This window comes from Pogona vitticeps, chromosome 7 (assembly GCF_051106095.1).
Source record: "Pogona vitticeps strain Pit_001003342236 chromosome 7, PviZW2.1, whole genome shotgun sequence".
NCBI lineage: Eukaryota > Metazoa > Chordata > Lepidosauria > Squamata > Agamidae > Pogona > Pogona vitticeps.
This window is the reverse complement of record NC_135789.1, coordinates 23,424,509-23,449,964: the sequence shown is the minus strand read 5'-3', so window position 1 is coordinate 23,449,964 and position 25,456 is coordinate 23,424,509. Positions and strand designations below refer to the sequence as shown.

The 25,456-nt window shown below is 49.6% G+C and overlaps 1 protein-coding gene across 4 annotated transcripts; it reads left to right on the top strand.

Moving 5' to 3' along the window:
* Window positions 1–161: 161 nt before the first annotated feature.
* TNFAIP1 (TNF alpha induced protein 1) lies at window positions 162–20,139 on the top strand. 4 transcript variants are annotated; one of them, XM_078379336.1, is made up of 7 exons: window positions 162–564; window positions 4,621–4,933; window positions 5,552–5,721; window positions 6,997–7,086; window positions 9,184–9,236; window positions 11,557–11,752; window positions 14,826–20,139. In XM_078379336.1, exons 2-7 carry the CDS (start codon window positions 4,714–4,716, stop codon window positions 15,045–15,047), a joined length of 951 nt encoding a protein of 316 aa, XP_078235462.1. In that variant the 5' UTR covers window positions 162–564; window positions 4,621–4,713; the 3' UTR covers window positions 15,048–20,139. The 4 variants fall into 4 exon arrangements, with proteins under 4 accessions (XP_078235462.1, XP_072834414.2, XP_078235463.1 ...); XM_072978313.2 differs by having other exon boundaries at window positions 220–556; XM_078379337.1 differs by having other exon boundaries at window positions 420–560.
* Window positions 20,140–25,456: the final 5,317 nt, after the last annotated feature.

The window sequence follows — 25,456 nt, the reverse complement described above, 5'->3', positions numbered from 1 at the left end:
TTGGAAATGGCAACATTCAGAGGTTGGGAAAGGGACTTTTCTCAACTCCAAGAATTCCCCGGCCAGCAGGCGCCTCAAAAAAAAAACATTAACTTTGGCCAGCTCCGGATCAGGCCGCCTTCCAAACTCGAAGAAGGGCGGGCGATGGGCTTTGTGGTGAAGCGCCGTTCGCGAAACTCGGAAAGCGATCGATCCCTCTGGCCTCGACCTCTTGGGCTTGGCAGGGAGGAGGAAGCGAAGCGCTGCACCCTGGGAAACGTAGTCCTCCGCCCTCCGACGGGGTGGGGGGCCCCGCCCTCTGACCGGTTGGGCGCGTGCGCGGGGCATGCCGGGAGATGTAGGCCGCGGGAGCCTGACTGTGGAAGGGCGGCCTGTTTCGGGGAGGTGGCCCGGCCGCTCCGCCTTTCGGCTCGGATTGAGAAGCCACCAGGGAGGGCACCGGCTGGCTGGGCTCGCTCGCTCGCTCCGGAGGCGGCTTCTTTCGGTTCCGCGGTCCGGCCCTCGAGCCTGGGCCAGACGAGGCGAGGCGGCGGTCGGAGACGCCGGAGGTCGGTCGGTCGGTCAGTAAACGGGCGCGGAGGGGGAAAGAACGAGGCGGGAGGGCCCGCCGGGAAGCACACAAATAAGGGTCCGCGGGGGTTTGGTTTTGTGGTTCGCGGGCGAGACCCCGAGTCAGAGAAAAGGCGGGCGGGCGGACTGACGACAGACGGCTGCTCGGAATGCGAGGATGATGGGGGTGGTGGTGGTGGTTCGAGCCATATGGGCGGCCGAGTAGATTTGGAAGGGCAGGAAGGGGCCAAGATATTGGAGAGCCAGCTCCCTCTTCTGCGCTAGGGCTTCTTGTACAGCAGCAGGTGGAAGTCTCACTGGTGGGGCTTCCCCACTGGGGAAGCGCATGAATCGGGCAACGCTGCACCTGTTGAATGTCTAGTAGCGGGAGAGCTATAGGATTCATGGAGCCAGGCGAGGCGGAGGAGTGTAATGGGTAGGAATCATACAGGGGAGGTTTTAGCCTATAGCTGGGGGTAGGGCGTGATGCGGGAAGAGCTACACCTGTTGAATGCCGCCTGGCTGGGAGATGGGGATCGTGGCGAAGCCCAGAGGAAGCAAAGGGGGTCACTTACGGTCCCTAAGGGTGCGGTTTTTACTGCCCTTGATTGAGAGGAGTGGTTTCCACCCTTAGATCATGCTTGGACTACAATTCCCAGAAAACCCACAGCCACGTGACACCTAGGAGTGAAGGCTTCTGGGAGCTGCAGTCCAAGAACACCTGGCTGATGCTAATGGTTTTTAGAGAAGGCAGGGCAGGGAATATGGGGGTATTTAGGTGTATTTTCCAGCATTGGCTACTTCCCTTCTCTCTCTTTCCATCTGTTGAGAGCGACGCTTGCTTCGTTTTCCTAACAATGGGCCGGCTTTGAGCGGTAGAGAAATTCGCTTAGTTATTTGAGTTTTATCCACCTGTCTCTCTCCTAACCGTGGGACTCGAGGCACCTTATGATGAGATTAAGAAAAAGGTATGGATGAGAACTAAAAACTTTAGGGTGACTGTAGAATCAAATGATATCAAAGCACGCCGGGGGGGGGGGAGGTTAAGAACAACTGAGAAGGGCAGTAACAAAAGACAGGAGGTACCCCATCCACAGGACAAAGTAAGTCACGTCTTTGGCATTAAAAAAAATACCTGCTGCGGTAGAATGAAATGGTCTTTGCTGTCTGGTTGAAGAGCAACAGAGAGGGGATTGTCCTGACTTCTAAAGCAGGAGAATTTTAGGGTATAAGAAGAGTAGGGCCCCCAGATCTGTGGGGGATTGGTTCCAAGCCCCCTGTGGATACTGAAAACCTCAGGTGATAGTGAACTATACTTGGTAAAAGAAAAAAAATCCAGAAATACATATTTTCACCATATATTACCAGACCTGGCCACTAGAAGGAGGCAGAGACCATGGTACTGTATGTTTTCTTCAACAACAAGAATGTGTCGGGTGGTTTCTTGCTCCCTCTAGTGCCCAGTTGTGGTAAATACATTGTAAAATTCGATGTACTGTACTGTATCTATTTTTTTTCTTTTAATATTTTTAACATTTTCAGACCCTGGGTAAGTGAAACTATAGATACTGATCCCATAGGTACCAGGGTCCTATTGCACCACTAAAAACATCCCCAGCAGCCCCCTGCTGAGAGAAAATGTTTTCTGAGGCCCTTGGGAATCTGGCAGCAAACTGGTCTCGGAAATGTTGACAGCTAGCGCCCAAGAGGAAGACACTGGAGCTGAACATCTACCAAAGCCACGAAAGCGTTATGCCTCGGCATGCTTTTGCTTGCAGCATGCTCACCATCTGAGGCATCAGCACTTTCCAAAAAAGAGAGATTATTCCCCGCCCCCCCAATTTCGAAAACCTCCGAGATGATGTAATGTTGTACTGGCATTTGTTCATGGTTACTGCTGAATTTTACAGTGTTCCCTCCTTTTTGTGGAAATGGAAAGCTTTCTGCATGTGTTTTGTCGGTGGCCATGGTGAGCCATCCGCCGAGGAGTGGAAAGGCCGACTCCCTCGAATATCAGATATCGGAGGCGAGCACCAGTTCGTAGCCAGAAGGGGATTCCTGGGGATTAGGATGGAGGTATAGGTTTGCCAGAATGAACATTGAGTGAAAGCGGGTTTTTTAAATCATGGAGAACCGCATAGAAAAACAGAGCATGGAGTGAGTAACGGAGGAGTGTAGTAGGAAATAGGAACAGCTCTGTGGACATCTCCAAACACTGATGATGCACCCTCTTTATTGTAGGCATTTATATTTCCAGTGTTTGTCCGACACGATACAGAGAGCTGTCTGAATCCCATAAAAAAATAGTTGGGTGATCAGCTGGATGCAGACACAGCAGGCAGAAATTGGTGGTGAAAATGAAGGTCACATTTGCCAACAAGAAGCCAGCCATCCAAACGTCTCAAAGATCGTATCTCCCAGCATAAGCCGGCTTGGGTGTTAAGTTCATCAGGGAAGGCCTTTGTCTCGGTCCCGCCACCTTCCTGGGTGCGTCTGGTGGGGACGCAGGGCAGAAGCTTCTCTGTGGCTGCTCCCAGAGACTCCGGAACTCCCTCCCACTGGAGGCCAGCCTGGCTCCATCTTTGCAGTCCTTCTGCAAGCAGCTAAAAGATCTTTCTTTTCAGGCAAGCTTTCCCTGAATGACTGGTGGTCTGAGATTTATTTATTTTTTTTAAAAAAGGATTGTCTTACCATACTGCTTTGAATGTTTTTTTAGTATTGCTTAAGTTTTTTTTTTAAATGGGATCGGTTTGATCCTTTTAAATATGTCAATACTCACTGTTGCTAGCTTTAAATACTGTGTTTTAATTACGTAAGCCGCCGCAGATCCTTTTGAGAGAAAAAAAGTCAGGCTAAAAATATTTTAAATAAATAAATACATCAAGGAAATGGGGCCGTACTTTACAGCTGGCTCTGTAGCCGGATCTGTCGGATATGCAACCCGGGGCATGTGGCCGAGTAGCTACACATTTCGGCATAGTTCAAGATTTGCCGTGTTGGTGCGTTTCAGCTTCTTAAGATCAGCCCTTAAGTTTTCTGGCTCCAGGAGGACTTGAACCGGAGCCACCCGAGTCCCACGCCAGCCCTCGAGCCGCTCGACCCCGTGGCTTCCTTTCAGCTGTGGCTCCCAGAGACCCGTGGGCCTGATCTTGGCTTTGCTGTGTCGGGTTAAGCAGTCAAAACAAACACACACACACACACACACACACACACACACACACACACACACACACACACACACACACACACACACACACACACACACACACACACACACACACACACACACAGAGAGAGAGAGAGAGAGAGAGAGAGAGAGAGAGAGAGAGAGAGAGAGAGAGAGAGAGAGTATAAAGAGCTGAAAATAGGGGAGAGTCTCCAGCGCTGGAGTTAAATCTGCAGTTATTTTGACCACATTTCCTCCAGAGAGAGAGAGAGCAGGGAAGAACGTAGCTGTGCAAATCATTCTCTTTTTGTGCTAATAATTATAATAAATATTTATCTTCCTTGGAAAGCCCAATAGCATTGCATATACCTGGAGGGGGGGGGAGGAGGAAGGTTTTAGGGGTAGGATCAGACTTCCTTTTTAATTCACTGACCAATCATTCGAGATGGAGCGTGCAGGATCTGTTGCATTTGTAACACCTGTGGTGTGTTGGTTTTCTTGCCAAATAAGGTGCGTGGGTAGAAATGCTTGCCTAAGTGTTGGCAGTCTTCTTGGAAGACAAGGTCCGGCCGCTGGAGGCCTGTGTTCTAATCTCTGCAGTCTTAGGGAGCAGGCCGGGTCGGTGGGGCTCGTCAGCCTCGGAAGGCGGCCCATCTAGGAGAAGGAAAACTCCGATTTCAAGCCTCCACTGCTTTGTGGCTATATCCACTTATGGAAAGGGCTTCAGGAGATAACCTCGAGGCAAAATCCGGAGCCAAACCTGTTGTATTGGCTCTTGCATTTCCATTGGACTCTTTCAGCGACGCGGAGAGGGGGGATTTGCTGCTTGGGTAACAGTCTATCCTCCATATGATTTTACCCAGGCTTCTGAGGACCCCCCCCACACACCCTTTCTCTCCCTGCAGCCCTCAACCCCGGCCGGTCCTCCCAGTCCCACCACCACGGCGGAGTCCGCCAAGCCCACCCGCTGCCGAGTCGTCATCTATTTGCAGAAGGAGATGTCCGGGGACACCTGCCTGGCCTCCCTCTGCCCCGCGCCGACGGCGGGCGCCCGGCCCAAGAGCTGCGGGTTCAAATCCGGCGCCCCGGGCAACAAGTACGTGCGGCTGAACGTCGGCGGCTCCCTCTACTACACCACGGTCCGGGTGCTGACCCGCCACGACACCATGTTGAAGGCCATGTTCAGCGGCAGGATGGAGGTGCTCTCGGACAGGGAAGGTACAGGCTTGAAACGGGGGGGGGGGACCGTGGGGGCCCTTTTTCTGCTCTCCCGAGCGGATTCAGTGAACAGCACCCGGGCACCTTCCATCAAGCTATGAATCTCTCCTGGGGGGGCCTGGCCGCTTCCAGCCATCCGGGACCCATTTTCTGTGTGTATAACCAGCCCCCCCAAGAAGATCAGAAATCTCTCAGAGGCCCCTTTGGGTTAAACCCGACCCTCCGATACTTCTTTTCTTTTTAAAGGGGGAAAAAGTTTTTTTTTTTCTTCCCTTTGTTCACAGAAAGGGTGAAAGGAGAAAAAGCAGCCGAGGGAGGGGGTGGTCTGCCCACAAGCGCCCCCCCCCGTGAAGCCCACCTCTCACCCGAGGTGGTGGTTTGGCGAGGAGAAGCGCCTCATGGGGACTGCTCTGATTCCCAGGGATTGGAAGAGGGGCTGTTTCCTGTCCTTTGGGGCTTAAAGAACCCATTCTCCGTGTCTCCCCCCCCAACCTCTGGAGGTGGCGATACGTCTGCTTTGGGTTCTTCCGTGGTTTGGCGTCGCGTAGGAGGGAGAGCGTGCCACCCTCTTCCCTTCAAGCTCCGCACCTTCCTCCTCTTCTCCCCCCCCCCCCCCAGGTTGGATCCTCATTGATCGTTGCGGGAAACACTTTGGCACCATCTTGAATTACCTGCGAGACAACACGGTGGCCTTGCCCAAGAACAGCCAGGAGATCAAAGAGCTGATGGCTGAGGCCAAATACTACCTTATCCAGGGTCTGGTAGACCTCTGTCAGGCCGCCCTGCAGGTAAGGGCCGAAGGCACCAAACATTGGCCTCGGAAGGGGGACCCTAGAGGTCATTTAGTCCGTCCGCCCCCCCACCTGATCTGGGAACAACTTTCAGAAGCTAAAGTGGTGAGGGATGATGGGATAGGGAATGAAAAACAGTTGTCCACCTCCGCTTGCCCACGTGCAGGGAATAAGATTCCACTTCCACTGGACGTCTCCTCCCCTGTTGTGTGTTTATTTATGACCTGTGTTATTTATGCTCTGTGTTTATTTATGACCACGATCTACATCCTGCTCCTAAAGTCACAGATCAGCTGTTTGTAAACCCCCCCCCCATCCTCATTTATTTATTTATTTATTTATTTTATTTAACTTATACGCCTCCCACACTACCCAAAGATCTCACTACACTGGTCCGTGTCTGTAATAAAGATTGAATTGAAATCGAAATTCACATATCCTTTCGTGCGTCTTCCAAAAAGATAAAATTTATTTATTTATTTGTTTATTTATTTATTTATTTTATTCTATTTATACCCCGCCTAACTGGTCGAAACAACCACTCTAGGCGCACAATCACTGATATCATTCTAATCAACAGCATTTTAAAAAAAAGAATAAGGAGTTAGATGTTTGATGTGATCATTTCGGTTTTGTAGGGGGAACAAGGGCCTCTGCTTGTCTGGGATCCGTCCTGGGGTGTGTGTCTGGAGGGGGGAGGTCATGGCGAGGGAACCTTGATCAGCCCAAGGATTCGGTTTTGGAGAAATCCACAGGTTTCGGAGAAATCCACAATCCTGGTTGCGGGTGGGGGCCAAAAGGCAGAACACAAAATCCTCGTGTGTTTTAGCACGTTGGCTGCTGGTAGACCTCAGCCTCAGGAGAGGCGGTTCAGCCATTTAGGAGGGAGGAACCCCCCCCCCAAAAAAATGATAGTGTCGTGGGGAAGGGCTACGGCCATCTGCCGAAAGGCCATGGTTCAGCCTGGGGGGGGCGGAGGTTCCCCACAGCTGTGGTTCGATTGCCCCCCTGACCCTCCCTGACCAGGGCTGGATTCGATGATCCATAGTTCTGTCGTTCTGAGATGATGATGGTGATGATTTAACTGCACTAGGCTCTGATCTGGCCAGTAGTGTGCCCCCCACTTCTCATTTCCCTTCAGGCATTCAGCGACCTAGGATATGTGCCGTGAAGCCAGCAGAGGGGCCTTCCAAAAAAACCTCCGATGGACGGCTCCTCGCTGTTGTCTTTCCATCCTGGGTCTCACCCTCTCTTTCTCTTCCCCGCTTGCAGGACAAGAAGGAGTCCTACCGGCCCGTCTGCAGCATCCCCGTCATCACCTCCCCCAAGGAAGAGGAGCGGCTCATTGAATCCGCCATGAAGGTGTGTGTCTTCCCTTAAAAGATACTTGTGCACAATAAGGAAAGATCGGCCTTGAGCCGCCACCGAATGAGTCTCTCTCTCTCTTTTTTTGGGTGGTGAATTTGAGGGTGGCGCTCTGCCCACCCCCATGCATAGGAAAAGGGGAAAGACAGAGAAATGGAGATTTTTTTTTCTCCTCTTCTGCAGATCAGTGGGTCTATGTCTCTGTGGGTTTATCCTATATTAGGGGAATCCAGTCCTCTCGGTCCTTTCTGAGAATCCCATCAGGTTGTATACCAGGGCCAGAAAGGGGTGCTTTTTTTCGTAAGTAAGTGCCACCTGGCTAATCGTTTTGGGGCCAGCGTGGTGGTATTGAGCGAAACCGGAGCTGAAATCGGGCCGTCCCCTATTTCAGGGGAACCCAAGGCTGCCCACCCTGGTTTCTCAAAACCCAGCTTCTTTGGTGCCGAGCCGGTCAGCGCCTCCTCGTCCTCCTCTCACGGTCAGCCCCATGAATGGTTGCTAAAACCCACCCGTCCGACACCAGCCGCTGTCTGTGCAGACGTGGGAGAGGCAGTCTCTCTGAGCAGAGCTGATCCCAGCCTAGGATTCGTGCCCGGACGGAAGGCCTCTTCCAACGTTTGAGAGCTCGGCGCAGGACGGTTTTGAACCTGTGTGGGAACTCCGGTGAGCAAACGGTCAGCCGTGTTGCAACCCCCAGGAAGGACAGAACCCAAGGCCCCCACGGGCCAAGAAATGAGCGAGAGAACCAGAGGGTCAGTCTTCTTCTCCACCCGCTGAGGTGGGGTGGGGGGTTTCCTCTGGTCCCCGTGGGCTGCTCTGTCGCACTTTCCCTGCTGAATGTGCAGGGAAATGTGCCGTGGTTTGCGCCCAAACCACTCTGGATTTTTGTCCACGTGAGAAAACGACAGGGAAACATCTGTGGGGGCTGGTTTGCCTCGCTCACCTCCTTCCTTCCTTCCTGCCCTGCATCCTGATCAGCGCATGACACTGGTCCAGAGAGAACAATAAGCATGACCTTGTTGCACACTGGATTTGACTTAAATCACGACTCAGATCCTGATTTAAATGTTAAAAATAGGTTTGTTGGTTGGATGTTTTAAATTTTAGAAAATCCATTTTTTTCTCATTTAAATCGTGATTTAAATCAGTTTGATTTTTAAAAAAACACACACTGATTTTTATCCACCCTGCCTTGTTTGTGGTCTGTACAAGGAGGACGCCTATAATCTTTTTCTCCCCGATCATCAACTGCTCCGTCCTCCGTCCTTGACTGTCTCCAGCAGGGGCCAGCTGGACGCCTCTAGGTAGCTTGGAAACGAAAAAAGGTCACCCGTTCTCCTCCTTTGTCCTTTCGTCACGACTGACCCAGATTGCCACAAAAACTGACTTTAAAAGAAAAGAGACTCCAAAAGCCGTTTCTATACTTTAGTGGCTCAGAAGGTTTTTCTTAAAGTGATGGGGTTTTGGAGGGACCCTCTAAACATGGCTTTTTAAATTAAAAAAAAATATATGAATGTGGCAGGGTTGATGTACGGGACACCCACAGTGGTGTCATGGACAGAGTGATGGACTAGGAGTCTGGAGGCCTGGGTTCGAATCCCTGCTCAGGATTTGAACCCTGTTCCACCCCACCCACCCACCCCATGGAAATCTCACTGGGCGTGTGGAACTGGTGAAACCGCTCCTCCAAACTGGGCTGAAAGACTGTGTCCTTGGCCAACCTTGCCTTTAAGCTTAAAATGGGTTTCGGGTCATGAGTGAGAATTTGAAGCACGCCCCCCCCTCCTTCTCCGGAGGCTTCCGCGGCTTTTGGGAGGCTGCCGGGAGCCGCTGCTACAGCCCCAGAGCTGTGAAACATTTTGGGGGATGATGAATCCCAGAATTCCCCTACCACCCTTGTCGCCGGCCTTCTGGCTGGGGAGGCCCGGCAGTGGCCACCTGAAACCCTGACACGTACCCCCCCACCCCATCCCCTGCCACCAGGGCAGTTTGCTCGGGGTTTACTCAAGGAAGGCCCGAGGGGAGTGTTGGTGTCCGGGTTCTTCTCCACCAAATTCCCTGAACCAACCTCTTCGCTTCCTTCCTTCCTTCCAGCCCGTGGTGAAGCTTCTATACAACCGGAGCAACAACAAGTATTCCTACACCAGGTAAAGGCTCTTCTTCTACCCTCCCTCTTCCCCCCCACACACCCACCTTGACGTTCAGCTGAAGAATGGAAGAACCGCAGGCCAGGCGAGAAGAACAAAGGCCTGCCTGACCCATCCTCCTTTTCATCCCTGGTGCCAAACCCAGGCGCCTTTGGGAAACCCCGGAATGTAGGGCTTAAGAAAGGGGCTCTGTCCTGCTTCTGCCACCAGCAAGCAGGTCTCTGGAGGCAGCCAGGAAAACAGAAAAGAATCAGAGAAGGCGCCCTCGATCAGTGAAGATCGACGTGCGGTACAGGCACAGATTGGTCTGCCCTTGGTGGTCAAGGATGGGTCACCCTGATGGGTCTGAAATTAACAATAACTAAGCAACCGGAAGGGTATGGCCAAAACAAAGGCTTGGGATTAACCTGGAATGGCAACGGAGTGCAGGCATTACCAAATATATGTCTACAGTGTCATTACCAAAACTGGTCACTAGAGGGAGAAATAGACCAACCAATGTATAGCCTAGTGGAGAAATTTATTTCCATGATGTTCTTACCAGAACTGGCCACAAGAGGGAGACCATGCTGTGGTCACCCTCTTAGCATCTGGTTGTTAAAGACACGGGGTTAGGCTCTGAATTCCTTTCAATCTATACATCTATATTTTTGCCTCCAGCTTAGGGATCGGGGGGGAGGGGGAACCCAAGTAAACCCCACGTCTGCTCAGCTGCATGAATGAAAAAAAGAGCTCTTGGCTCGGCGGGTTGAGGTCTGTGGAGCTCGAGGTTGGGGGTTCGATTCCCCCACTGGGCCAACGGGTAGAGCCAGCCTGGGTGGCCTTGGGCCAGCCACCCAGGAGTCCCAGAGCAAACCCCAGAAAGAAGGGAGTGATAAGCCACTTCGGATTATTCACTTCTAGGTGGAAAAGGTTGTCATAAATCAGAATTGACTCAACAGCACTGTTGTTGTTTTGGTGTTGTTAATAATAATAATAATCATAGTAGTTGTTAATAACAATAACAATAGTAGTACTAGTAGTACTAGTAGTTTATTATTATTATTATTATTATTATTAATATTATTGTTGTTTTGTTGTTGTTGTTGTTGTTATTTAATAATAATAATAATAATAATAATAATAATAATAATAATAATAATAATAATAATAATAATAATAATAATAATAATACAAAACCCAGAACTATCTGAATTGAGGAAATCAAGCCGTGTTTGAGATTTCTGAGTGGAAAAGACAAATCACTTAGCTTTTCAGGAAGTGCCAGCCCAAGCAAACACATTTTTCAGAGCCTTTTAAAGGCTGGGAGTGAGCAGAGACCTTTGGGTAGAGCGGGCAGAATATAAGTTAAATAAATAAATAAAATAAACTGGGGTGGGACATGTTTGTTGTCTCCAAGAGACCATGCCAGTCTTTCAAGACGAGAGCAGAAATGTCAGAACAAAAATGTCTGGGTCTTTTGAAAGACCCAAAAAAAGGAGATGGGGTCTTGTTGTGGAAGATAGCCACGCTCCCTAAAGGTGAATGTTTCCCCCCCCTTGTTTTTCAAGGGCAATCAGGTGGGGGAGGAATATTACAGGCCACCGCCATGTCCTTGCGCATGTGGGTTGGCAAGCCACGTTCCAGGCCGGCTCTCCATGCGAACGGTCCACGTTTGCGGTTGGAAATGCTGGTCCCCACTGGAGTTTCCCCTGCATCAAGGCTGTACCCATGTCCAGTTCGGCTGGCGTACAGCTGGATCTTTCCTTCGAGGGAAGACCCAGGGGGGTGGGAGGGAAGGTCCAGGAATGGCCGTCCTTGCCTAAGTGAGCTCAGCTGTCATGTGGAGTTTCCTATCTTCGTATCAGAATGTTGCACACTTTATACTGACGGACATATATGAAATACGGTGGCACCCTCTTATCTGTAGGATCCGTGTCCACTGATTCACTCATCCACGGTCGGAGAACATTTAAAAATATTATAAGAAACATCCCCAGAATATATATGTTTTCATGATGAGGTTACCAGAACTGGCCACAAGAGGGAGCCAGAGACCATTCTAGGTATAGCTTTTGCTTTGTCCCTCCCCTCCCGCCATGGTTGGGCTCTTCAGCTGGTGTAGTCAACGATGGGGTTAGACTTGGCCGGAGGGACCGGGTTCGAACCTTCACTCACCAACCCTGTACCCCTGGGCTTTTGACTGAATGCAATGGCGGGGGTGGGGAAACGACCCCCATGAGCTCTTTGGCGGCAGAACGAATCCAAAAGAGAATGTTTTCGGACATAACGAAACAAACGCGGCGTCGCTCTGTTCTTCATTTCTGCTCTCTCCTTTCAGCAACTCTGACGACAACTTGTTGAAGAACATAGAACTGTTTGACAAGCTTTCTCTCCGCTTCAACGGCCGAGTCCTTTTCATCAAGGACGTGATTGGGGACGAGATCTGTTGCTGGTCTTTTTACGGCCAGGGGCGGAAACTGGCCGAAGTCTGTTGCACCTCCATCGTTTATGCCACAGAGAAGAAGCAAACCAAGGTAGAGGAAACCTGCACCTTTCCAGACTCCCAGAGCAGAGAATTAAGACCCTCGGCCCCTTGCTGGCAAATATCAGCTCTTGAGCTCCAGGACTTTAGGTCAGCCCCATAACTAAGAGAAAGAAGGGAGATTATGCCTTACTCCGTGAAACAAAAAAAGAGAGTTCATATTGAATTACGGTAGGACCCTCTTCTCCGCAGGATCAGTATCCACTGATACACTTACCTGCCATCTGAAAATATTTAAAACATTATAAGAAAAAAAGCGCCAAAATGTATATTTTTAATGATGAAGTCACCAGAGATGGCCAGTAGAGGGAGCCAAAGACCATGTACTGTATAATGTTCGCTAGAGAAATATATTTCTACAGTGTCATTACCAAAACAGGTCACTAGAGGGAGAAATAGACCAACCAATGTATAGCCTAGTGGTCCCTGGAGACATTTACCGTATTTTTCAGAGTATAAGACTATTGTCTAAAATCTTTAGACTAAAAATTGAGAGTTGTCTTATACACGGAAGTAAGCAGATGAGAGAACAAAAACAAGTGGAGGAGAAATCAGGCATCAAAACGATCCTACAGCGCTTTGATCCCTTTCCCCCTACACTTGCTAAGTCCCACTTAGATTTCTTAATTTTGGATTAGAAAAGTGGGGGGGGGGGGTGTCTTATACATGGAAAAATACGGTGTTTCCATGATGTTCTTACCAGAACTGGCCACAAGAGGGAGACCATGCTATGTATAACGTTCACTATTATAATAGTGTTCACTATAATCCACATTTTTCAGCATTCACGGGGGGGGGGGGGCTGGAACTGATACCCGGTGGATTCAAGGCTCCTACCGTGCTTCTGTGTTGTTTTCTGATCCATGACAATTGAAACATATTGAGGATTTGCAGGGTTAAGGTTAAGAGGTCTGTGTTACCTGGGAATTCGGCTTCTCTTTTTCAGTCCCGATATACTGTATTACATCCGGACAGTAATATACTTAAGGGGCCAAAAGTGTGGCAATATGTGGCAGACCTGTTGAGATGATTTTTTTTGGTACTAGCCTTTTAAAAAAATAATTATTATACACAGCAAGTAGCTGAAACTTCAAATTGGAAGAGAACCCCAGGGGGCATCTAAGCCAGTGGTTCCCAACCTTGAATCCCCAGATGTTCTTGGGCTAAAATTCCCGGAAGCCTTCATCCCCAGCTGTGCTGGCTGGGGTTTCTGGGAGTTGGGGCCCAAGAACATCTGGAGAACCCCAGATTGGGAACCACTGCCAAAGCGGGAAAGACACAGAGAAAGCATCTGTCTAACGTCTGTCTAAAATGGAGAATACACCTTCTCACTGTGATGGAGAATCCACCTTCTTCAAAATTAGTCCTTCCGTGATCAAACAGCGTTTCCTGGCAGGAAGTTCTCCTTTGTGTTTAGGCGAAATCCCCTTTTCTCGTCTTATAAATCCATTGTTTTGGGTCCCTGCCCTCCGGAGGGGAAGGAAACAAGCTAGCTTGATCTGCCCTTCCGTTTGAAGATAGCTCTTACGTGTTCCCCTCCCGGCTTTCCTTGGCTCCGGCTAAACCGACAAGACTCCTTCCGCCGGGCCTCACAGGGCTTGGTTTCGAGTCCCCCTCCCTGATCCAAACGGGCACAGTGTCCCCCGCGAGGCAGGTGGTCACGTGACTGAACATTTGGGGAACCGAACCTTCCTCGACCTCCCGCCAGCTTAGCCCATCGGCGAGCCAGAGCCTTTGCCGGCTGCGGTGTGCACCGGTCGCAAGGTTTAGATTTCCACGGCTTTTTCACGCCATCCGGTTCTTCCTGTCGCAGGGCAAGGTGGCCATGATTCCTGATTTGAAAAGCGCCAGGCCTTTTGCCACGTCCGTTCACGTTCATTGGGCATCCAGAGTCGGACTGTAAACCACCCTTAAATCTTATTTAAATCTGGAGAGGATTTTCATAGTCCTCCCTTCCAACCTCAGTTCCTGAACGATTGCGCTTATTCGTTTCTTTTATTTAAATTTCTTACCTCTTCCGTTGTGCCTGACCGGAGTCTTCTGCCTCCGTTGTGCGTTTTAAGAAAGGCCTGGGGCTTAGTGGGAGTGATCGACAGCCCCCCCCCCCCCCGGAAAAAAGAAAAGAATCGCACCAGAGTCCCGTCAGATCTTGCTTTCCTTAAGGGTCCCACCGGGCCCACACTAAGCGAAACCTGAAGGTAGAGATAGACTGCCCCTGAACCTGGAAGTTCTGTCCCAAAGGGTCGCACCCAGAGCATGGGAAAGGAAAATACTACAGCGCCCTGATTTCCCCAGCCAGCCTAGGCAGTGGAGTCCAGAAAAGTAACTTCTGTGCGCTCTGCTTTTAAGGTTGCATAACTGTGAGCTGGGCAACCAGCAGCCCCTCGGAGATTTAGCAGGGGCACAGATAGATTCTTTCTTTCGGTTCTGTTCTGCTGATCGTGAGACCAGGCGCAGGGTGCTACGCCCGAGGCCGTAGAAACGCTAACCTCTTTAAACTGAGCTCTCAAGCAGACGTAGCAGACCCGGAAGGTAGGAATATTCATGCCAGAGGCAAGACAACTCAAGTTACCTTGACCTTTAATTCATTAATATTAAAATGCTTTGGGTTTATCCTGTAAAATTCACATTTCACCCTTAACATCCTGCAGTGTTTGTTGGTGATGCCACGTTTCTGCTATGGTTGAACCGTAGCATTATGTGGGTGAACACCCGTCCTAGATATTGGTGATCCTGTTTTACTGAAAGGGGAAGAACTGCTAGGGAGCCTCAGGGGCTGAGGCCTCTGGCTGCGGATCCAGCGGTTGGGAGTTCGAATCCCCCCCCCCCCACGGTGCCTCCTGGGCAGGGGCTGGACTTTCTGAATAAATCGGCCCGGCTTTGAGCAGTTAGATTCCACTGGAAGAGATTTCCAGGAGGTGAAAGGGCCGAGGGAGAAGGGTGAGCTCCTTGGGTCTGTAATGCAAGAAATGATGGGGATTTCTTTGAGGAGGGGTGTCGGTTTTTCAGGGGGGCCCGTGCGTGCCCTCACCCTTCTCTCTCTCTCTCTCTCTCCCCTCCTGCAGGTTGAGTTCCCAGAGGCCCGTATCTACGAGGAAACGCTGAACGCCCTGCTTTACGAGACGCCCCGGGTGCCCGACAACTCCCTCCTGGAGGCCACCAGCCGGAACCGAAGCCAGGCCTCGCGGGGCGAGGAAGACGACTCGGGCCTCGAGCTTCGCGACCGTGTCCGGCGCATCCACGTGAAGCGGTATAGCACCTACGACGACCGGCCGATGGGCCACTAGAGGAGGAGGCGCGGGAGAGGACGGCCCCCCGCTCTCCGGGAAGGCTCGGCCTCCGTGCGCAGCGCGACTCTCTCCAGGGGCCCCGCCTGGAGAGGCATCTTCTCCGCGCCAGCTCGGAAGCAGAGGGGAAGGTCAGGGTGGCTTTGGTTTTGGCAAAGCCGCGCCAGTTCGCTCCGTGGAAGGCCTGCGTTCCAGAGTGCCAGCCGTAGGAGCCCTTCTTCATTTTTAATCCTCTCTCTCTATGTTTGTTTTTTTGGGTTTTTTTTAATAAGTCTTTCTCATATTGCTGGGCTCCTTTTCCTGCCTTGAGGAAGAGGTTAGAAGTGTACCCCCATTCTGTTTTCTTTCTTCCGCTCTGAAAGTGGTGCCTGATCAAACTGCCTCAAGTTCTGCTTAGGAAGGACCTCCTTTGGGATTAATTCCTGCCAACCCTTCCTGATGCCAAAGGCACATGGAGGCTGCTGCCTCTTGGTGGCGACCCGTCTCCTTCCGTTACAAAACCCTCCCGGCTGCGATGACTTCTGTGTGGCGTGGCCTGAAATGGGGAGGACGTGAAACACCCACCAAGGCCCCCGCGGTGAAATATTTCACGCGTTGGTGCCAGGGGAGAACTGGACACTAAAAAGCACCTCCTTCTCTCTTCCTTCCACCCTGTTTCCAATTGGTGCAATTCGGGGGGGGGGAGCGGAGAGCTTGCGTTTCGGGGGGGGGGGAAGTGCCCTCTTCCGAACCTTCGTGCCGGTTTGGTCCGGGGCTGCACGATTTCTGGATCGTGGGACGGTTCTTACACAATCAACTTGCGTCAAGTTGCTATCACCAGCAAATTGTGGGATTTCGGGGGGAGGGATCAAGGGTTCCTCATGAAAGTGTCTGTCCCCAGGTCCTCTTGGGCTTCAAACCTTGCCAGAACAGCCTTAATGTTGACAGTTGCACCCAACCCTTTCGAGAGACGGGGGGGCAGCTTTGCATATCAGACACCTAAGATTGTCCTGCCGGTGGGGTGGCCGCGATCTTCTGCCTTCGGAGATCACGTGCTGGGGAGATGACAGAGAACGGTGGTGTGATGATGGATCCCTGCACTCACCCCTCTCCAATTTGGATTCAATGGGTGGTGAGTTTTGCACGTCATTGAGTCGCATCAGTATTTTTTTTGGAAAATCCAGTACAGTAGTGGCGTCTGAATGTACCTGACACTGAAGGAATAAAAAACATGCAGTATTACGTGGGCCTTTTCTTCCAGCTTCATAATACTGTATAGAATGACTCTGTACGGGGAGGCCCTTTGCTCTCGATTTCCCGAAATCTCACCTGGTCGGGCTACCTGGAATTGCCTGCCAGGTGAGCAAGGAGCCGTGAGAAGCGTGCTGCGTCCCTTCTCATACCCGGGGGGGAGGGGTGGACAGTGTGGGCCCGTCTAGAAACAGCACAGCTTATCACACAGGTTGCAAAAACCCACCCACCCCAAAAAACGAATGCTTAATTAAACAAACAGCTTAATTGAATTTGAACAGCTGGCCTATCCGATCCAAGTGGGAGTTTTGCCCAGCCCTTGCCGCACTTGGAAAAGCTGAGCTCTGCTTATAAGAAAAGAAAAATAAAGTCAAACTGTACCCATGAAAAACTCATGAGGGCCAGAAACTTGGCCCCTCTAAAGCCCTTGACCTTGAATACATTGAAGCTCATTACTATCAGCTGGTGCCGCCCTGAGCCACTTTCATTCTTAGGTCAGCATTAGCAAATAACTGCATTTTCAGCAGGGATGGGATGCAGCAGAGGGAGAAAAGCTGATGGGCGCCTTTGCTCTGAGAAGCCACCCCCAACATTTTTAGGAAGAGCTGGGTGCGGATCCTGAACAGCTGCTACGAGTCACGGGTGGCAGCCCTGACCTAGATCGACCCGTGGCGAAGTCAGCTTTGAGTGTTCCTTCCCCCACCCCACGTGGATGCTGTTCCTTCAGCCTTCCTTTTCAAAACCCATTACTTGCATAAGAACATTTTTTATTAGAACAGTTTCAGTTTTTAAGAAGCACTCTGAAGCACGCAGAAAGCAGGTGCGATGGACTGCTAGCGAGAATAACACTCCGCTGAAACAAAATTATAAAGCAATTCTTCTGTGCGCTGAGATGCTTTTGAGGGGGGGGACTTTTTGGGAAAAAAAAGGATAAAATTGCCTGTGGCGACATCTGTCATTTTGTGCACAGCGTTTTTCTTCTTCTTCATTTTGCATCACCCTCTAATTTGTGGACACGCAGGGCCAGCGTGAAGCTTCGGAACTCTGATTCATCCAGGCGGAACATAATTTTCTCTTACTCATAGTTTGAAATGGTGGGGGCGGCGGGGGGATTATTTTGGGTCGCATCTGGAGGGAGGGGTTGAGAAAAATCTCATGCAAGTCATTTTTTTCCATTAAGATGATGGAGATGTATATCCGATTCTCCCCCCCCCCGGGTTTAGGGGGGTGCTATTTTAAGTCTTTAAAAGCCTGTTTGTTTTTGTTAAAACTGGGGAGAAAAATGGTATTTCCTGTTTTTTTTTAAAAGGGCCCTTTGAAGCCAAAACAGGACCTAGAGAAAGCAAGCCTGGTGTAGCAGCAGACGAGAGAGAGAGATAGCTCAGGGCTTGTGGTCTCTGGTTGGGGGTTCGAGTCCCCCGTTGGGCCTCTGTAACGGGCTGGGCTGGATGATCCCACAGGGTCCCTTCCAGTTCTGCAGTCCTAGGGTGATGATATAAGCGGGTTGGGGAAATCAAAACATCATTAGAGGTGGTTTGTAGTCTGGTTGGACTGAAGCCACAGGCGGGCCAGAAGTCGTGGGAACTCCAGCACCCATCAGCTCTCAGGCTATGCTGGAGAAGGCTGATGGGTGTTGTAGTAGAATGACCAGTGGAGGGCCTTCAGCTTTCCGAACTTTTTCCTTCAGCTGTAGCTTGCTTAAGGTTGCCGGCATCGATCGCTTCTCGGCCTTGTGTGTCGTCCCTGACGGAGGCTGTGAAATAGCTCTGCTCCTCCTTCTGCGGTGGCCACTTGGCAATCCAGTGTGGCACTTACTAGCCCACCCGCTGTTGGGAGACATTTCCAACCTTCCTTTGTTGGTTTGGTGTTTTTTTTTTCCCAACCTGCCGACGTGTTGAAACCTAGGATAGCTTTCCTGGGATGCCGTCCCCCCGCCGCTTGATAAAGGCCAAGCCAAAAACCCAGAAAACATTTTAACCTTCACCCTGACATTTACGTTCTGGAGCCGAGACATTTATCTGTCTGTTACGTTCTGTTCTTCTGGCATTAAATTTTTTTTAAAACACTCACACACACACCACCATCATAAAAACTTAAATATCATCAGGAGGATAAATTAAAATAAAAGTGGTCAGTGGAGGGGGGTGGATATGTTAACCGTGGGCTGAGATCTGGAGAAAATTGGTTTTATTCCAGGTTTTCTTGTCGAAAATGCTGAGGACCTTCTTTGGAAAGGCAGGTTGGTGTCAGGCGACCGAACTCGTTTCGGACTTGGTTCGGTCGGGTCCTTGAGGCCCTGCTGGTAAGTGGGGGTCGCCCTCAAAGGCCCCCATATATGTTCCTCGTTGTTGGTCTCTGCGCTGAAGTCGGAAACAACTTATACTGACTCTAATAAGGCTTTCGAGATACCGCAGGACTGGATGTGGCCAAAGGCAGAAGTCTCTCTGGCTTCTAGAGACTCCACCTGGTAACTACACCGTGTTAGTTCTGGGAAATATACATATATTTATATGTACTGTATTTCGGTATACTTTAATATCATATTTTCAGGCCGTGGATAAGTGGATCCGCGGATGCGGATCCAGCGGATGGGGGTGGGTCCTACTGTATGTGAGATATTTAAGGAGTGATTTTACCAGTTGCACACCCCTAGTGAGTTTCCACAACTGACCAGAGATTTGTATGTTTTACCACCCCAAAAAATTCTGTCCCTACCGAAGGCTGACCGCCGAAGAATTGATGCTTTTGAATTGTGGTGCTGGAGGAGGCTCTTGAGAGTCCCCTGGACTGCAAGGAGAACAAACCTATCCGTTCTGAAGGAAATCAACCCTGAGTGCTCCCTGGAAGGACAGATCCTGAATCTGAGGCTCCAATCCTTTGGCCATCTCATGAGAAGTGAAGCCTACCTGGAAAAGACCCTAATGTTGGGAAAGTGTGAAGACAGGAGGAGAAAGGGACGACAGAGGACGAGATGGTTGGACAGGGTCACCAAAGCGACCAGCATGAATTTGACACAACTCTGGGAGGCAGTGGAGGACCCGGGAGGGTCTGACGTGCTCTGGTCCATGGGGTCACGGAGGGTTGGACGCAACTAAATGACTAAACGACAACAAAGGGACTCTGCGTGCACACAGATGCTCCCATTTTGTGGCATTTATGATGACATGGCAAGCTTTTGCTGAGATATTTTTTAAACTGTTATATGCGGTGCTTTCTGCCTCATGTGCTAAAACAGACTGATTCAGGTTATTGGTGTTATTTCCCAATAATTATTGGATATAGCTTGGGGTCATGGTTCATTCTGGGGCATAGCGACACCTTGTAATATCCCAGGTGGCAGTTGCAGACTTTAAAAGGTGGTAAGCAATTCAGATATGACTCACGTTGCTGAATAGACCCTCTTTTTTGCCCTCCGGAACAGTCTTTTTGTGTCTTCACCTTGAGCTTGGTGTACTGAATTTTACAGAAATATTCTTTGATGTGAGTGTGCGTATCATTGTAGAAGGACTGTCCCCGCCTGAGCTTTGAGTGGACAGCCCACCCCAAATAACACCCCCATTCATCAAAATTCGGATTTTTTTTATTTTTTATTTTATTTTTATTTTTTATTTTTGGAAAAAAGGACATTTAAAAAATTCTGCATGTCCAAAGCACGTGGATAACGTAACGAACCCGGGGACAGAACAGGTTGGAAAGGGCCAAGGGTGAGTCGGAACGGATTTGCTTGTCCTTTATTTATCCTTTATTCATCCACAGACCTGTTATGGAAATGTAATTAGCATTTTTTTTTAAAAACTTTCTAATTATTCTATGATGTTTTGAGTCTTCTTAACAAGATGGCTAATAACTTTAATAAACCAAACTCTTGCAAACGTCTTTATTCCAAAAGGTTGGGCAGGGGGGGATTTGCTTTCATTTTTGATGTGATTTTGGTTGGTTGGTTAGTTAGGTTTTTTTTTTGTAATAAAGGATGGAAAGTTTTTTAAAAAATTGTTCCTGTTTAATTTTAAGGAGATCATTTTCTACCTTGTCACTGAATCTTGGTAGTGGCGTGTCTTCCTTGCTTGTCTGAATCACTTTGGGAGCTTTCCTTGAACAATACAAATATGCTGGCATAGATAAAGAAATTGTTAAACAAACTGGGGTTCGTTGGCGCCTGTCTTACTCATCCTTAATGCACTCTCCTTGAAACCAACGGAACAAGTTAAATAATGATCAAACAATGTCTGGTTGGGACATTTTATGGCTTCCTAGCCAACAGGCTGTGTGCATGAGCGGAGATTAAGCCGGTCCGAGAAAATAGTATTTGGCGTCTCATATAAGTACATATAAACAATCGGAACAGCCTACAATGCTAAAATAAGCATTCTTAAATAAGTATCGAATTGTGAAATTAAATTGAAGGGCTTGTGAAGGCGGGCAGTGAGTTCCATCCTTCTAGGGCTCGAATTTAGCAATCCTATAGAATATATAGAAGTCTGTGTTAGGTAGCAGAAATAAAACTGCACAGGAAGGGCAATAGTTCTTGATCCCAGTTGTTCAAGATATGGATTCCTCTGCGTACAGAGAGCATCCTGTTAGAAAGCGCCTCACGTCCTCCATCTTAAAGCATCCTGCCAGCCAGTGTCTATCTGTACTGATTTTGGTCTGTGTAACGTCCCTGAATCTCTCTCAACTGCAACAAATTTAATTGTTATGGTTAACAACAGAGTCTGGAAGAGTTTTGTTGTGAATAACACCTAAAATGTTTGGGATGTGGGAGAGTGTCTGGCGAGGACGTGGGAGACCTGAGTTCAAATCCTCTCCGACTCATCTATAAAGCTCACCGGGTGACCTTGTGAGCATAAAACGGGGAGGAGTAGAGCTAATGGATGTCGCCTAGAACTCCCTCAAGGAAAGGCCAAGTAGAAAGTCACCAAATAAATAACTTTCTACAAATGGACTACGATTCCCAGAATTCCCTAGAGGGTCTCAAAACTGAACTTTCTACAGCCCTCCATTTAGAGGAGATGCTTGCTTTCTGGAGCCAGTTATTTCCCATCCCTGGGCCCCTTTTCTGGATGGGCAGCCAGTTTCAAGTCCCTCGCTGTCATTCTGGCAGAGCCAGTTCAACATCTTGGTCAAATAATAGGTCGGGTTCAAAGGCTTGGAGGTCGGCAATCCGATCTCAGTGGGGCGAGACGAATCCGGTCCCTGGTCTTTGGAAACACTGTCTCGGGTGCCAAGACTGTTTTGCGGATAGGGTTCCACAGGTGGGAGAGTGCCTCTAAAGTTCAGACTAAGACTCGGAGTGGACTCGTTACCCCCCGCCATTCATCACCCCCGGCAACCTTGGGCCATCACTTGTTCAAGAGTGTCAGGGAGACAAGAGTTTGCTTCCTGGTGGAAATCTGCAAGGAGCATTTGGATTATAGATTCACAGACTAGTAGAACTATAGGGAACCTCAAGGGCATCTAGTCCAACCCTTCTCCTGGTCATACACAATTTCCAACTATCGCCTGCCCAGCAGATGCCCTTCCAACCTGTGTTTCAGCTGGGTCCACCCTGGTGACCGTTCAAATTTTCTTCGTGGCTTGAATCCAGATTTATTTCCTTGCCCAAACCCCTTGTTTGGCCCGGTGACCTGAGGGGAAACCGGTGCCCGCTCAGCCCAGAATGGAGGAGGTGGAGGCAAATATTTAGGGCTTTTGAATATCCCATTAAAAATGTTACCCATTATCCCAGTGAAGGGCTGTTCTTCGCTGTGGCCCCAGAAGTGGTTTTCCCGTTCCCTCCTTCTGCAGACAGGGGCCATTCAGGTTTCCCGGATTCCCAATCCCAGAATTCCCCATTCTGGGAGTTCCCACCGACCAGATGCCATACCGACAGGCACCTAAATTGTGCTCGCCTGTAGGAAGAAAACAGGAAGCTCAGATTCTGCTCGGCCTGTTTTTCTAGGCCATGCAGCCTTCCAACCCTGTTTTTTCTCCAGGTGAGCAAAAATGAACGTATCAGTGGGTGTGGGCCGGGCAAGTGGAATTCCCAGCAGGGAGGATTCTGGGATTTGGAGTCCAGAACAGGAAGCAACTGGGGGCTTACAAAGGCAGTATTCCTCAAAAGCTCTTCCTGCTTACCAACCCCACTCCTTAATGCCTTCATGCGCCTTTATGTGTTCGTCTCTTTTTGCTGGGAAAGGATATCTGCAGAGGTAGATATGAGATTCCCAGTGTGGTGTTGTGGTGGACTAAGACACTGGGGACCTGGGTTCGAATCCCCACTCGGCCATGTAAACTCACTGGGGGTGTGTGGAATTGTTAAACCTGCTCCTTAAATCTCTCACATATCTTGAGAGCTCTCTTAGGATCAAGTCTAACTTGACAGCAGGGGGGGGGGACACAGAACACTTGATCCCATGAGATCTTTCCCCACCCCACCCCCACCGCATATCTACTTTGCAGAAATCGCTTCCCAAGAAAGCCGACAAGGACAACCCAAAAGTTGTTGCCCCATCTTGTGGCAGAGAGTACTGCAGATAAACTCACCTCCCTTTGGCCAGTAACCGGCTACCCTTCAGTCTCTCCTAAAGCCTCGTGCCGTTGCTGGATACGGCTGTCACACCCCACCCCCCCGGGCCGTCTGCTTGCATTGCTGGCAAAACAGCAGCTGTTTTAAACATCTCCTTCCTGGTGATGTTTGGGCAGGAGCTGTTGACAGGAAATGTAATTTATTTATTAGAGTTCGGCAGCAATGAGCACGGGGGGGGGGGGCCTTGATCGCCTCATTCTCGGAGCCTGGAGCAAATCGCACTGGGCTCTTTAATGAAATTTACTTGCAAGCAAGCTGGGTGCTGCCTCCCCCCCCCCCCCCCCGGTGTGTGGCAGAATCTTAACAGCAGTAACTTCCAAATGTTAATACGTTAAGACTGGCACCTAGGGGTGAGATTTTTGGATTTTGTGGACTACAGATGCCATAATTCTCCATTCTGGAGGTTGTACGTATCATACAGACCTCAGTGTGGCTCACCTGAGTGGAAGGCCTTGAAGCTGAGCTCGGCCTAGCTCGGCCTGAGCTTCCTGTTCCTGCTTCCTTGATAGCTGTTCTGAGAAGGAAGCTAGGCCTAGCTAAGCCTCCCAGTTTAGGCCTATCTCCCAGGTGAGCCACACTGAGATTTTTTAAAGGTAGATAATGTGACACATCCCAGTAGGTCTGGGTTTGTCACATTGATTACACACAGGGTAATTAAAACAATTAGGTGAATAGGATAAAGTAACGTGGCTTATTCTCACTCATACATACACACAGTTTGGTTCACACAGAACCCTTAACTGGAAGCACAGACCCTGAACCTTTCAGTTCTGGCTACCCAACAGACACCTGAACCTATCAGGTTGGTACTCTGACACACAGTAGTACCCTGTCTGACACACAGACTCCCACAACAGCTTCTTCTTCCCAGCTGCTGCTTCGTCACAACCCAGTGTCTCACACAGTGTCTCTCTCTCACCACACAGGCATCACATATTTATACAGTACAGCCCCTCCTCCTGATGTCCCGCCTTCCACTCCCCATAGGATGGAACTTTCCCTCCAAACCCATGACAGACAGGTAACATCAGTGCTGTATGTAACACCTCCCCTCTTTATAAGTTGTTTTGTAGGGGGAAAGCTAACGTGCTTTTCACCAAAAAAACAACCTGAATAAAATACACAACAACAGTTATACATACCATATTATACTTACTCATACTTACACTCTAAGTTAACCATAGCAAATAGGCATTTAAACATTTACCATATACATTACATCAATTTACCTTTATTCATACAAACCAAATTCAACAAACAGGTACATTTAACTTTTTGTCATCATTATATATACATATAGTCCATGTTTCTTTCGCCGTCTTCATTCTTCAGGTCTTCTTGATAAGGCGTCAGCAACACAGTTCACTGACCCTCTGACCACCTTCACTTCAAAGTCATAGTCCTGTAGGTTTAAAGCCCACCTCATAAGTTTGCTATTGTGGGTTTTCATTGTCTTTAACCATTGCAATGGTGAATGGTCAGTACACAGAATAAAATGTCTTCCCCAGATGTAAGGCTTGGCCTTCTGGATCGCGTAGACTATGGCCAAACACTCCTTCTCCACGGTTGCCAAATGTCTCTCACCTTTTTGAAGTTTCCTACTCAGGTAGGACACTGGATGCTGGTCACCATTCTCATCCTCCTGGCACAGAACTGCTCCTACCCCGCTGTTAGACGCATCGGTGTAGATGATGAACTCCCGGTCGAAGTCTGGAGCCCGCAGGACAGGATAGTTGATTAACGCCTCCTTCAACCTCTGGAACGCCGCCTCACAGTCGCTGGTCCACGGGATGCGGTCATCAGCCTTCTTCCTCGTCAGATCGGTCAGCGGGGCCGCAATCTCGCTAAACCTCGGGATGAACTTTCTGTAGTAGCCCACCAACCCAAGAAATGATTTGACCTTTTTCTTGGTGTTGGGTCTAGGCCAATCACGAACAGCTTCTATTTTGGCCTCCAGGGGTTTTATCACTCCTCCCCCTACCATGTGACCCAAGTATTTTATTTCTGGGCTACCCAGCTGACACTTGCTGGCCTTTACTGTTAGCCCTGCTGCACTTAACCTCTGCAGCACTAACTCCAGGTGTATCAGGTGATCTTCCCAGGTATTACTGAAGATCCCTATGTCGTCAATGTAGGCCACTGTAAAGTCACTGAGCCCTGCCAAGGTCTGGTCTATCAGCCTTTGGAATGTGGCTGGTGCATTTCTGAGACCAAAGCTCAGGACTCGAAACTCATAGAGACCAAAAGGGCTGCAAAAGGCAGTCTTTTCTTGATCCCTGGGATCAATTCTTAATTGCCAATATCCCTTTACCAGGTCCAATGATGAGATGAACCGACAACCCCCTATGGTTTCAATCAGGTTGTCTAGCCTGGGCATTGGGTAGGCATCAGGAGTGGTTACACGGTTTAATTTCCTGTAATCAACACAAAACCTAATGCTCCCATCAGGCTTGTCCACAAGGACTATCGGAGAGGACCAAGGACTAGAAGAGGGGACGATTATGTTCTCCCTCAGCATTTCGTCCAGCTCCTTCCGCACCTTGTCCCTATAGGGTCCCGTTACTCGGTATGGGGATACTGCCTGCGGGGGTGCATCCCCTGTGTGGATCCGATG